General features: G+C 50.5%; 1 protein-coding gene across 30 annotated transcripts in view; it reads right to left on the minus strand.

Annotated features, from left to right (window-relative positions):
• EPB41L1 (erythrocyte membrane protein band 4.1 like 1) overlaps positions 1-14,390 on the minus strand; it is a 157,808-nt gene continuing 143,418 nt past the window's right edge. For 27 of the 30 annotated variants that reach the window (XM_067013068.1, XM_067013051.1, XM_067013048.1 and 24 more), the window contains 5 exons: positions 13,259-13,345; positions 12,410-12,493; positions 10,131-10,211; positions 9,472-9,588; positions 1-3,512 (listed from right to left, as the gene is read on the minus strand). In XM_067013068.1, coding sequence (XP_066869169.1) covers positions 3,504-3,512; positions 9,472-9,588; positions 10,131-10,211; positions 12,410-12,493; positions 13,259-13,345 — 378 coding nt within the window. In that variant the 3' untranslated portion in view covers positions 1-3,503. The remainder of the gene's footprint in view (positions 3,513-9,471; positions 9,589-10,130; positions 10,212-12,409; positions 12,494-13,258; positions 13,346-14,390) is intronic. The other 3 variants (XM_067013070.1, XM_067013063.1, XM_067013053.1) reach the window with 1 other exon arrangement.

The raw sequence follows: 14,390 nt of genomic DNA on the forward strand, positions 1-14,390 counted from the left end.
TTTGTGGTTCAGCATCAAACACATTTATTTCACTTTTATTGAGTATACAAGAACAGAGAGCACACGCATACAGCACGGAGCACTGAGGTGGGGGAGCGCGAGGACAAGAGAGGAGAGAAGGGTGCGAGTAAAAAGGACCAGGACAGCATCGCAGTTGGTTGGGAAGGTGCTTTTGGGAAAAAAAAAAAAAAAAAAAAAAAAAGGTATATATTTAGAGTGATGTTGTTCATGCAATTTCAGGCCAGTCTTGGAATGTGCTTTGCAGGATTCAAACACTGAAACAGGTCTTGGCACCTCCTATACCCTCAAATGGAAAAGATCCCAAGAAAGCAAAAGAAGGGAAAACAAAGATCTGTAGGCTGGCAGGGTGGCAAAAGGGCATGGAGAGCCTCTGCTTTATCCTCTTCGTTTTGCACGTGAGGAAACTGAGGCCCCGAAGCGGGAATGGGACAAGCTCAGTGGCACGTGATGAGTTAGGGGTTGAGCCAGGATGGCACCCCAGAACTCCTGACTGCCCTCCAGGACTTTTTCCACCATGCTACATGGTCTCCTGGGTGGAGAGGTGGCACAGAAAGGATGTGAAATGTAAAAAGGAAAAGTAGGTTGAAGACAGACAAGACAAACGTCTATATTCCCTATGAAGAGGAGGATGGGGAGGAAACAGTGCCCTAGATTTCAGCTTCGCAGCTCCCCTCCTCCCTGCTGGCACTGCCTGCCTCTCGGCGGAAGGTCAGAACATCTGTGGGATGGAGAGCTCCACAAACGCTGGCTGGCCCACAAGCTAAGCCTGGTCACATCTTCCCTGCCCTAAAGCCACACACTTAGGGTCTGTAGGCAGGCACAGAACCCAGAACAAATATTCTCTCTCTGAGGTATGTCCAGTGCGCTCGGGACACCTGGTTCCTGAAAAGACAGGGATGCCTGAGCCCAATTCCAGGTGGCCCGGAGAGGGTGGAGCCACACCAGCTCTTGGCCCAGAAACACTGGGGGCTCTCAGGCTGAGAAGGACAGGAAGGAGGTTCTGTGGCTTCTCTCCCAGGACTGTAAAAAGAACCTGGTGCATTCAAAGTGTGCCTTCGCTCTCAGGGGGAGTTGGAGTGGGCCACCAGCCTGCCCCAGAGGGGATGTGGCTGACTGTGCCACCTGAGCCCCAGGTGCGGGGCTCTCTCTGTCCTCTCTCCATCCCATTTCTGCCCGTAGAGGCAAACGCTGTTCTGGTTTCTTGTCCTGCCTCAGCTCAGCACCAGTTAAGCAGCTAAGCATATGTGTCACTGGCGTAACTAATAAGCAAGCCAAGCCCCTCTCTGGGACATCCCTAGGCAACGTCTGATAATTGGAGAGAACTTGGAAATGTTCTCAGAGGGATTAGAGATGTAAGGCTGGCTCAGGGGTCTTCCCAGGTCCCTCTGCCCCCGCCCCCACGCTTTCTCCTTGAGCCTGATGATAGTGCCTGGTACAGGTAACTACTCAATAAATATTTGTTGAGTGAATTTATCGCCTGCTTTAGAAGCAGGATGGGGGAAATGAAATGGGACTGAGAAAGTAAAGGGCAGTGGGGGAAAACTCCCAAGGAAGGGGCCTCATTGAGCTCAGGGAAGCAGCTTGTGTCAGGAAAGCCTGGGAAAGCCCACATGTGCCAGAGGGCAATGCCAAGCTTTTGATGGGGGTCTTCTCCAAGGGCTTCTGTGGTCTCAAGGCCATTTTGGGGGGACTCCGAGGGCACAGGCTCAGAGCCTGTGCACAGGCTCAGAGTCGGCTCAGACGCCCGGCTGAAGGCGAGGTCTCTAAAGCCAGGGTCTTATGTGTAGATCCTTCTCAGCTTACTCTGGGGCAGGCGAAGCCTTTGGGAGTGCGGTTTTGACCTATCAGGGCCTGCCCTGTGTTCAGTCTCTACCATGGCTGCTTCGGCACAGGAAGCAGAGAATGATTCGGACAGAATACAGGAGTGGCGAAGGAAAAGACTGGGCTGGGGACGTTCAGACAGCCAGGTGGAAGCCACCATCTTCCGCAGCAGCCGGGTACGTCACCTCCCTCGGGATGGGAGTTAGCTGTCACAATGCGGTCAGGTAAAGGCAAGACGCGGCAAAACAGAGATTGAGAAAGGAGGCAAGCCTCCTCCTAGGGAGGCGGGGGGCGCTGAGCCGGGAGACCTGTGCAGCAGAATCCTAACTCTGGACCCCACGCCTGAGCACAGACCAGCCCCCAGTTGCTACTGCCCAGGGGGAGAAGGCATCTTGAACCACACCCGTGTTGCTTCCTTCTTGCCAAAATCCCTGCCTCTCCATCTGGGGACCCCGCCCCTCCCCACCGATCAATGAATTACGAACACCACACACTGTATTTCTACACTGAACCGTCGGCTCCTACTGTGAGCGACCCACAGCCAGAGTCCGGGTCTCCTTGGCAGGGTCGGTTCGGTGAGATCTAGGAACCTTGGGATACATCGATCACAGTCAGATAATTATCATCTTAAAGTGTCAGCTTCATACTTACCAGCACTGTTTATTTTAATATTTGTTTCCTGTTATATGTAATATACATAACTTAAAAGCACATCCATACAAATCTACGAGCTGCACCTTCATACTGAGAACCCATAACATACAATGTCTACTTCACCTCCTGTGGCTTGGTTTCACATTCTTCCTTTGCTTTGCTTTTTCTCGCTTCCAATGAGAGTCATCTGCAGTGGCCCTCAGCAGGACCAGGACACAGAAGGTGAGGCGGGGGTGGGGTGGGGGGGAGGGAGGAGGGAACCCAGACAGAAAATGACTGACAAGATGTGTGACAGTCGACGGGGAGGGGAAGCGGAAGAAAGGAAGGTGGATTTTGCAGCCCAGTGTCAAGACTCAAAAAATAAGAATCTAGTGTTCCTCCTCCTCCTTTCCGAGCAGGGAATTTTCTCTCTTTCTTGGAAAACGTTTGACGGGGCGTGTCTTGCTGCTGCAGCTTCTCTTGCTTGGCTGCAAAAGTGTTTTCCTTTGCATTTGAGTGGGCAACAGATGCAGGAGAAGAAGAAATGGAATGCTCGTCCACTGAATGGAACGTGTAGAACCCGAGTCGCATTGTACTTCTACAATCAGCGTGGTGTGGCTTGCCTTGGTTGTTCCGCGGGGCTTCAAGGGGGGTGGGACAGGCGCGGTGGGGGGGGCGGGGGGGGCGCAGCAAGGGATTATTGTTGTTATAATTTATTTTTCTGAACAATCCCACCAATTCTTCAATTTGTCTGCAAAGGAAATGTAGGCGTTCAGATGTTGGCCGTTGCTGTCGGCCGAATGCTCGGCCAGCCCCGGCAGCAGTGCAAGGACGTGATGTTTCCTGTATATATATCTATATCTATATATATCTATATATATATGCTTTTCCTTTCCCAGTCTCTTGTCAGGGACAGTACGTCGCAGCTGGGACGTCGGTGTTGAGTTGGAGAATCCAGAATGAAGGCCCCTTCTTTACGGTTCTCTGGCTTGGGTTGGACCAGAAACGCCAGCATCTCTTCACAGAGGTCAGGATTCCTGAAGCCAGAGGCGTTGCGGGGAGGAGATGCAAAGGAAGGAGGAGGACGAGAAGAGTTAGTAACTTTTGTCACTCATCTTTAAATACATAGCAAGAGGTTGTTCTCCCCGTCTTTATCGTGTGCCCTTTATTATGACTCAGGAAGATAGAGTGACTTGTCCAAGGCCACACAGCTTGTAAGAAAGTGGCCACTGAGAACTGAAGCCACCTCTGTCTGACTCTCTGACTCCAAAGACCATGCATGTTTGCGGGGTTGTTTCCAGGCAGGTGGTATCTTTTACTTTGGCTGGAATATTTGTCCAAGTTTCCTTGAACACTGAAAGCTAAGATTATACTTGTTTCATTTTGTCTTCCTATCTGCTCTCAGTTCTGAGAAATGTTTAGTCGTGATTGCAGATCTTCTTTTTTTGTCTTTCCCTTCTGTTTGCCACTGCCTGCTGTGTCCTGGGGGTTAAACCCCAGAGAGGAGTGTTTAAGTAAAGAAACTGGAGTCTGGATTCCAAGTCAGGTTTGACTCCAAAACTCAGTGGTTAAGGGCCATGGGCTCTGAAATCAGACAATCCTAGCTTCAAATCCCATTCCACGGTCTACTAGCTCTGTCATCTTGGGCAAGTCTCCTAACCTCTTTAGACCTTAGTTGCTCCCTCTGTAAAATGGGTCCCACCTCACGAAGTTGTAGTGAGGATTCAAGACAAGGCTCAGCATATAGTAAGTGCTGAGTAAATACTGGCTGTTCTTATTACTATTGTTGTTAACCACATACTATTTGATCTCACTGAGGGCAAGGGCTGTGTTTTACTTATTGGTGTCTTTCCAGGGCCCAACACCATGACTGACACCCAGCAACTACCCCGAACCATTTAACAAGTGGCATATTGCCCCTGTCCTTTGCCACTTACATATGGTCAGGTGCTAACGGAGTTGTAGAAATTTGATCCTTCTCAGCTCATGTGACAAATGGGAAAACTGAGGCCCAGAGGGTTCAATGACTTAGCAAGTTGGTGGCAGAAACAAGGTGAGAACCCTAGGCTCCTGCTTTGGAATAGGTCACCCCCACCCCCATTTAATTAAAAATTTGAGGGCTTCCCTGGTGGCGTAGTGGTTGAGAATCTGCCTGCTAATGCAGGGGACATGGGTTCAAGCCCTGGTCTGGGAGGATCCCACATGCCGCGGAGCTACTAGGCCCGTGAGCCACAACTACTGAGCCTACGCGTCTGTAGCCTGTGCTCCGCAAGAAGAGAGGCCGTGATAGTGAGAGGCCCGCGCACCACGATGAAGAGTGGCCCCCGCTTGCCACAACTAGAGAAAGCCCTCGCACAGAAACGAAGACCCAACACAGCAAAAATAAAATAAATTAATAAACTCCTACCCCCAACATCTAAAAAAAAAAAATTGAAAGTAAGAAAGCTCTGGGAAGCTGGCTGGATGCTGCCCTCTTGCTGGCAATGTTTGAGAGACAGGTCTTGCCTGAAAGAGACGGGCCAGTGAACAAAGATGGAGCAGAAGCCACACATCTGGCCTGTGAGTTGCAGGGAGAGAAGAGAAGACTGTAAGATGGGCGTGATTTCACACTCACAGCAAGAACTTCAAGGAGGAAGAACTTCATAAAGAAATCTACTGGAGCAGGGACAGGTGTTCCTGGAGGATTCAGGGAGGGGAGAGAAGATGAAGACTGGCAAGATGGATGCCCATGTGGAAACAGGGCCTCGTGCACCAGGCTGGTGATAGAAGTTTAGGGTCTGACTTGCTCAAGGCTCTCATCAACCCCTCAACATGACAAAACTATTGGGACAAGGAAGCAGTTTCGCATCGCCGAGCACCTTCTGTATGTGAGATACCACCTGGTACATCATTGCTATGGACTGAATGTTTATGTCCCCCTGCAATTCACATGTTGAAGCCCTAACCCTCAAGGTGATGGCATACGGAAGCGGGGCCTTTAGAAGGCACTCATAAATAGGATGAGTGCCCTTATAAAAAGAGACGTGAGAGAGATAACTTCTCTCTCTGCTCTCCATCACGTGAGGACACAGAGAAGATGGCCGTTGGCAAACCAGAAGAGGGTCTCACCAGGAACCAGACTGGCCGGCACCTTGACCTTGGACTTCCCAGCCCCCATAACCGTGAGATATTAAGTGTGTGTTGTTTAAGCCACCCAGTCTACAGTGTTCTGTTATAGCAGCCTGAGAGGACTCTGACACTCACAGATGTTGTTTAATTATTACAGCAGCTCCAGTTTATAGATTAACTCCATTTTGTAGATTAGAAAACTGAGGCCCAGGCAGGTTCCTCTGGGCACATGTTCTGAGTCCAAAGCTGGGTGAGTTCCTTCTACTCCATTCTGCTACTTTCTGTGGATTTTTTCTTACAGTGCCGGCTTCACCTTAAGTTTCCTCATCGATTAATAAAGTGCCTGCCCAAAACTCGGTGTAAACATGATTCTGGGTTTGTGGGATATCTTCTAAAGCCCACAGACACTTCAGAAGGACCGGGGACATCTAAACAATAGTGTATGATCATGTATTCTTCTGTTTATTACAGCAGAGTCCAAACGGGCAGCATTTTCTTAGCTTACTTTGTGTTAATAGTAATGATAGTCGTAATTAACTCTTATTGAGCACTTACTATGTGCCAGGCACGGTGCATACTACTGTAGATGTATGATCTCAGTAACCCTATGAGATGGATAATACGAACAGTCAGCGTGGTCAGGAGATTAAGGCCATAAGGCAGCTTTGGAGTCTAACATGAGGTTTGACTCTAACCAATTCTTTGTGTTCCCAGCTCCAAATCTGTGAGCAAATCGCCTAACATCTCAGAGCTTCAGTTCCCTTCTTTGTAAAATGAATGAGCAGGTGACAGTACTGCGCCTAGTGCACAGCCAGGTGCCTGGAAGAGCGTAAGGACTCCATAAGTTACCGCAATTGTTACTATGTCATTGTCATTGTCATTTGGCTGATGAGGAAACACAGGCCAAAAAGGTTAAATAGCTTGCTCAAAGTTGCACAGCTAATAACGGTCAGGACTGAGACTCGAGTCAGGACTATTATGCCAGGTGCCAGGATGCATCCATCCATCAAACCAACATTTTTCAAGTACTTTAAAAAAGAGTTTTCTAATTGAGAGAAGACCTCTCCCCCAGAATTAGTGAGTCTGACTATATTAAAAGTCAGAGGTGGTTCCTACTTGGCGATAACTAATGGGAAAGCAGGTGGGCAGAAAAGGCAAGGGAGAAACTTCTGTTTCTCCAGGACAACAGAATAAGGTGACCTTTACAGAAGGATCCAAAAGAGAGAGAGGGGGGGTGTGGTGATGTGTGGGACAATGGAAGCAAAGAAAGGACTAAAAGAGGGGCAAGGAGGAGGGAATGAGGCTGCAAAGGGAGCAGTGAGGTGGGCAGATGTGAAAGACTGCATGGGGTGGGCAGGACGTGGAGGCTGGGACGAGAGCTCCAAATGGCCAGGGAACGCGGGCAGGCAGGAGCCTGGGGAGGTTGGCTGGGATGCCCCAGGAAAGACGAGGAGGAGTGAGACGAGGAATGGAGAAGATACGAGAAGCTAGGAAAGCAAACAAACAGCCAGAGGACTGTACATAACTGGAAGGGGGCTTGTCCATCTCTTCCTTTTGCAAATGAGGAAACTGAGACCCCAATGGCCACACAGCCAAGTCAGCAGGATGGCTGGGACTGGAGTCAGGTCCTGATTCCCAGCACAGAGTTCTTTGCATCAGTGGCTCCTACACCTGGCTGCACATGGACTTCCTAAGGACCAACGTATAAATAAAGATTCCCAGGTCCTGGCCCAGCACTTCTAAGTCTTTATGGCAATAGTTTTCTAGTATCTGTGTTCCCCAGGTGATACTGCCAGCCCAGCACCAGCTTGGCAAGTGACCTACACTCTACCACTCTTGGGATCTGGGGGACAAAAAGCAACAATAACTGGGCAACTGAGAGGACAGCAGTGACAATTTACTTGAAAGTCTGAGGAAGGCTGGGAAGCAGGCTCTGCCCGTGATCAGTTTATACATCTTCTAGACAAGTGCTATCCAAGAGAAATGAAGCCACAGATGGAATTTAAAATTTTTTAGATAATAAATTTTCTAAATTTTCTAGTATTTCTGGTTTCCTAAAATTTTCCAGCTATATAGAAAATTTTAATTTCTAAATTAAAATTCAAATGTTTTAATTTATATGAAAAAGAGTAAAAAGAAACAGGTGAGATTAATTTTAATAATGTATTTTAGGGGCTTCCCTGGTGGCGCAGTGGTTGAGAATCCGCCTGCCGATGCAGGAGACACGGGTTCGTGCCCTGGTCCGGGAGGATCCCACATGCCGTGGAGCAACTAAGCCCGTGAGCCATGGCCGCTAGGCCTGCGCGTCCGGAGCCTGTGCTCCGCAACGGGAGAGGCCACAACAGTGAGAGGCCCGCATACCGCAAAAAATAAAAAAATAAAAAATAAATAATAATAATAATGTATTTTACTTAACCCAATATATCCAAACATTATCATTTAACATGTAATCAATATAAAAATTATTGAGCTATTTTATACTCCTTTTTCCATACGTAATCTTCAAAATCCGGCACCTATTTTACCCTCAAGGTACATCTCATTTCAGATGAGCCAATTTCAAGTGCTCAACAGCCGTGTGCAGCTAGTGGCTCCTACACTGCACAGCACAGAAAGTCATTTCCATCACTGCAGGAAGTTCAGTGCTTTTCCTTCTGACACGAAGGGGGTGGTAATCAAAGGATGAGAAAGAAACATTCTGTATCTTTCTAGAAAACACTGGGTTTCTTCATCAGGGAAGAGGACAAAAGGGAGACCTGCTGTTTGTGGGGGACTTTGAAATGCATTTAGTTTTCATTGAGGTACACGGTGTGAAGTAAGTAAAGTATACAAATCTAAGTGTGGAGCTTGGCCCACTTTTACATATATACACACCCATGCAACCCCCCCAGTTCAAGACGCTGACATTTCCAGCACCAAAGAAGTTCCCTTTGTGGCTCTTCCCTGTCAATGCCACATCCCAGAAGGAACCAATATTCAGACTTTGATTATCGCTGATTAGTTTGGCCTGTTTTTGAACTTCCTATGAATGGACTCACATTGTATGTACTTTTTGTGTTTGACTTATTTCACTCAATTCAATGTCTGTGAGATTTTGTTATTATTGGTCTGACCAAATTCAGTAAATTTCTAGAGGGGCCAGAACCCTTCCCCCAGCTTCCCCCAATTTCAGCTGCTAAAAGACCTCTCTGCTCTAGCACCATCTCATTCCTCTTATTCATGAAGGCACTGATAGCCCAAAAGGAAAGAGTAAGGATTGGGGTCCCTAAGATTCTCGCCCCAGGTGGCCTGAGAAGGGTTTCCAATCTAGCAAGACAGATGGGATCAAGGGCTCTGGCCATCATATTCCTCCTTGGCATCAACTACACTTGAATTTAAAAAATTAAAAAATAAAATAAAATTGGCACAGCATTGTAAATCAACTGTACTTCAATTAAAAAAAAAAAATTCCTCCCTGGCAACATCCAGTGACCGGTGATGGAGACAGAGAGTCAGGGACAGGAATGTGGCCCTGGGCCTAGCAGGACTTTTTCCGACTTCCAGCTTACGGGCAATGGCCAGTGAGGGTACGCTTGTCTCTGTCTGTCCAACCTCAGTACCCACTGTCAATCCTCTCTCCCCTGTTCTGACCACTTCTGGATTTACTTTTCTGGGTCTGGAGCCTGAAACCCCAAAGAAACCAAGGAACCAGCCTTCCTTCCCCTCTGCACTCTGACTTGTCGTATTTGAGGGAGCTACCTCTCCACTTGGAGCCCCAAACCAGGAAGGTTGGGGAGGTCAGAGCTGTGCTGGGGACCAAGCCCCTTGCTGGGTCCTCAAATGGAAATGCCCCTCGGAGGACCTTGTTCTCTCCTCCGTCTCATGGCTGCTGAGCCCCATGAGCCTCACCTGTGGCTTCTTGTCCTTCTCCTCTGGGGATGGGTCTGTTTCTCTGTATACGACAGCTTTGGTTACCAGCATGTCAGGATGCTGCAGTTTGGCCTCCTTGATGGCCAAAGCCAGGGCCTGGGGGAAAAGAACAGCAAAGCGAGGAGTCAGAGCATATGGAATACGGCAGAGGCCACGGAGCCCAACAGGCCCCTCCAGCGCACAGCTGAGGGCCAGGAGTTAAGGGGAGAGGCCAGAGCTCAGGTCTTCTGGCTTCTTCTGATTCACATTCAGTGCCCCTTCCTTGAGGGCTTCTTCTCTGGACAGGGTCAGTAGGAAGTGGACAGCTCTGCTCACAAATGCAGCTGTCTGTCCGTGGGTAAACCAATACGGGAGGGCCTAGGGCCTGGGGCCTGGGCAGTGCCACTGGGAACCATGCTCCCTATCTCCATACCTGGTCTTTTTTTTTTTTTTTTTTTTGGCGGTACGCGGGCCTCTCACTGTCGTGGCCTCTCCCATTGCGGAGCACAGGCTCCGGACGCGCAGGCTCAGCGGCCACGGCTCACGGGCCCAGCCGCTCCGCGGCATGTGGGATCTTCCTGGACCGGGGCACGAACCCGCGTCCCCTGCATCGGCAGGCAGACTCCCAACCACTGCGCCACCAGGGAAGCCCCCCATACCTGGTCTTGATCGACATCTTCGTCCCCGGTGATGATGATCCGCTTCTCGATCCTCGTCTCAGAAAATCCTCCTTTCACAGTCTGCAGAGGGAGAGGGAGGTGAGGTCAGCCTTGGGTCCTGCTGGGGCAGCAGCCTCGACAGGGGACTTGTCCAAAGCATCCCTCAAGGGCAAGGCTGGAACCAGCAGTCGCCTTCTCTCCTAGCTCCCTTGGTTTTTTCCTTTTTCTAGTTTTGGGACTTCAGACTGCACATCTTGCCTGGCTGCCGCCACTCTCCCAACTACCAAGCTGCCCCCTCTAGCTCTTCCAAGCCCGGTTCAAATGCTGTCACCCTGACCCTGGTGAGCGATCCTTCCTCCTTCCTGCCTCGGTACTCCCTGAGCGGCAAGTTCGTATCTCTCATGGTTCTGGGCCTCTCTGCCTTGTACTGACGTGTGTGTGACCCGGCCTTGCTCACTAGGCTGGGGCTCATGAGGGCAGGGGCTGTGTTTTCTTCATGTCTGGATCCCCTCCTCCCCCACTCCCCTGTCCAACCTGACCAGGGCAGAGGCTAAATGCAGATTTGTTGAATGAACACATGAATGAAATGTGAATGGTGACAAGGTTCTACTTTTTTTTTTTTTTTTTTGCGGTATGCGGGCCTCTCACTGTTGTGGCCTCTCCCGTTGTGGAGCACAGGCTCCGGACGCGCAGGCTCAGCGGCCATGGCTCATGAGTCCAGCCGCTCTGCAGCATGTGGGATCCTCCCAGACCGGGGCACGAACCCATGTCCCCTGCATCGGCAGGCGGACTCTCAACCACTGCGCCACCAGGGAAACCCAAGGTTCTACTTTAAATGACTTCAAACAATACTAGAAAACTGCATTGATGATGCTTATACATATGCTTAAAACCTCCACTGTTTTCTGAAGGGGTGGGGTTCGGGTGCAAGTTTAGAAGTAGAAGATGGGGCGGGACCTACTTGCTTGGCATATTAAAGGCGGGTGGTGGCTAAGGGAAACCCCAGCTGGGGTCAGGAGTGGACAGAAAGAAGAGGGGTGCTCCCAGTTGGCAGGGCTAGGAGGGACTTTGGGAAGAAGAGTTATCTGAGCTGTATGCAGTGGGGTGTGTGATGGAACACCTTCCCATAAAGCTTTCAGTGAAGTCATCATTGCTCACTGATGCTTTTGGTAGAAGTGGGTGCTTTCTGGGGACCGTGCTGCATGGGAGTGGGCAGGGCTGGGACAGTCTGTGCTCATCAAGGGCCAGCACTGCCTACCAGACTCCTCCTTTGATGCTTGAGCAAAACCTCCAACTCATCCTGGCTCCCTGGCCTCTCTCCTCCAGGCCTCCATCCCTGCCCTGGGCCCTGGCCACTCAGGCATGGACATGATGGCCAGCCTGTCCTCAGCCCTCTGTCCTCATAGGCTAAGTCATGGCTGTCTCACCAGGAATGTCTCCCTTCTTTGGCCCTGCCTCTTTCTCCCCGCACCCTGCGCCAGGCCCTCCATCCCTAGTCTCTCCATAACTCTCTCTCTTCTGTCTCCCATCTGCCTGCACATCCTGGTGGACCTAATCTCCTCTCCTTAAACTCCTTTTCACTGGGTCACTCCCCATCTTGAAAACCTTGACGGCTTTCCAATGGCTCTCATACTCAGACCCTCTGTTGTCACATTTGTCCTGGGATTTGTCTTTTCTCTCTATTCTGCTTCCCCTACCTCCAGTCCAACCTCATTTTTCAGTTACGTCCCCTACGTGCTGCTTCTTCCTGACAGAGACCGCTTCTCCTGTTTCCCCATGTGCATTGCTTGCAGCCCCTCCAGCATCCCTCAGCCCAGAGGCCAGTGAATAAGCCATTTGCTCAGTGAATAAGCAAACACACGGTTTCTGTTCCCATCTTCCCTGTGGCTTAGAACGTCTGCATCCTCCCTCACGAGTCCGCCCTGGCTTTCCAAGACCCTATACAAACCCCATTTTTTCCAGAAGACCCTTCCTCATTCTTTGAGCCTTCCTTCAATCTCCCCCCTCTAAATCCCTCCAGCACTTAGGATCTATAAGGCGCAAACGCCACGGTTCACAATTTCTTCCAAGGACATGGTCTCATCCCCCCAGCCCGGCTGTCAACACTGAAGGGCAGGTCGGCACCTAGGACAACCCTTATCACACACAGTACAAAGCTCCCAGAGACTGGGAGCACCGCAGGTCTTCTCTGTCCACGTTACAAGGCAGAGCCATGGCAATGACCTTCCCGAGCCCCACAGCCAGGCTGGGGGCATAAGACATCCTGCTGCTTTACTCACTTTGGTAACATGGGTGGTGGTGGAAGTGGAGAGGGTTTCCGCGGTGGCGCCGTAGGTGCTGGTGAGGACATCTTTCCCGATGATCTGCAGAATATAACCACCCCCCACCCAGGGCTCAGGTGAGGACACTGGACTCTGCAGGATGGGGGCGGGGGTGGGGTAAACCAAGGGAGGAGTTGGGGTTGGGGGGGTGTCCCATGAAGGTGAAGTTTGGAAGCCAAGATGCTTTGCGCCACTGAGTCTAAGAACTCAGGAATACTGGAATCTTCAGAATGCTAGACCCATGAAATCCTTAAGCCTTGGAATCTAAGATTCCTAGGACCTGAGATTCCTGAGGTCCAGAATCCTAACAAGACCCTAGAATTTAAGAATCCTGGCATCTTACAAGAATGAACAGAGGGATCCAAGGTGGAAACAGAGCCCTCCCAATCCCCCACCCTGTCAGGGCTGGGAACGTGCTCTCTCTGGGACTAAATGATGAAAACAACAGATTTGGAGAACACAGGAGCTGCGAGAGACCTCACAGTGACAGACTTGGGCGACTAAGGCAGCCACCAACAGAGCTGGGTCCAGAAACCAAGCTTCTGGACTCCTAGTCCATTGCTCCTCCTGGTCAGTAAGGAGAGCAGATGCAAAATAGCTGTCACATCACAGGCGCCACCAATGGATGAGACTCTGGTGGGGACCCGGGAGCCCCGTGGGCATCTGAATGTGATGCCATTTCCTGGGGCTGCACTTAAAGGGGCAGCCTCCCACGCTCCACGCCGTACTTGCTGCAGGCCATCTGTGGACCTGCGTCCACATTCTCTGCCTGGAGTCCCCTAGCCTGGGTTGGCCCTGCCCACTTACCGGAGAAAGAGAACGGATTTCCGTGGCCACCGTCTGTGGGCCTGGGATCATGGCAGCTGCCCCCTTCCCGGACTTGAGACTGTTCTCCTGGGGAAACAATAGTGCTCAGAGGGCCAGGTCTCAGGTGGGCGGGCCCTCAGGATGGCTGGAGCACATGGCCATGCAGCTCTCATGGCCACAAGGTTGAATAGTGACGTCAGAAGCAGAGAGCTGAAGGCATCGTTCAGTCCAGTCTGCTCTTGTTCATCCCTCGCTCGCTCGCTCACACACTTACCCACTCATTTAACAACCATTTCCTGAGTGCCTGGCGTTGGGGACACTGTGGTGAACAAGACGCAGTGTTGCCCCCTGGAAGCACTAACAAAGGAGTCGAGACATCCAGGTTCTGGTCCTGGCCCTGCCACGTTCCAGCCACGTGACCCGGACAGAGCCACTTCCGCTCTCTGGGCCTCATGGATTCACCTACATAAAGGGACCCCTGTAGTGTGTGTTCATCAGTGGTAACAAATGTCCCATCCTGGTAGGGGCGTTGATAACGGGTTGGTGGTGGGGGCTGTATGTGTGCCGGGGCAGGGGCTCTACAGGAAATCTCTGTACCTTCCTCTCAATTTTGCTGCGAACTGAAAACTGCTCTCAAAAAATAAAGTCTTAAGAAATGTTTTTAAAAGGGGACCTCTGTCCCACTCTCACAGAGACATTATGAAGAGAACAGAGGAGACAGGGCTTTGCAAACGGAAATCTCTCAGATAAATAGAGGCGTACAGGCTGGCTACTAAGAACATACTAACTACTGTTTTCTGAGTACTCGCTATGTGCTAAGTATTGTGTTAAGGATGCATGATCTCATTTAAGCCTCTGAACAACCATAGGAAACTGTTTTAATATTCCTGTTTTATAGTTGAGAAACTGGAAGGTCAGGGCGTGTTAAGTGGCTTGTTCAAGGCCCCATGAAAGTGAGTGATAGAGCCTGGATTTAGACCCAAGGTGGTCCGACTCCAAATTCAACGCACTCCTTCCTGCCATGCCACTCTGCCCTTGGCACACTTACCCTTGAGCCAGCTCTCCTGGTCCTACCTTGGAGTCTAACTGCTAGATACTCCTGGAATTGGCCCCAGACTCACTGGCCCACATC

Source organism: Kogia breviceps, chromosome 14, assembly GCF_026419965.1.
Source record: "Kogia breviceps isolate mKogBre1 chromosome 14, mKogBre1 haplotype 1, whole genome shotgun sequence".
Taxonomy (NCBI): domain Eukaryota; kingdom Metazoa; phylum Chordata; class Mammalia; order Artiodactyla; family Physeteridae; genus Kogia; species Kogia breviceps.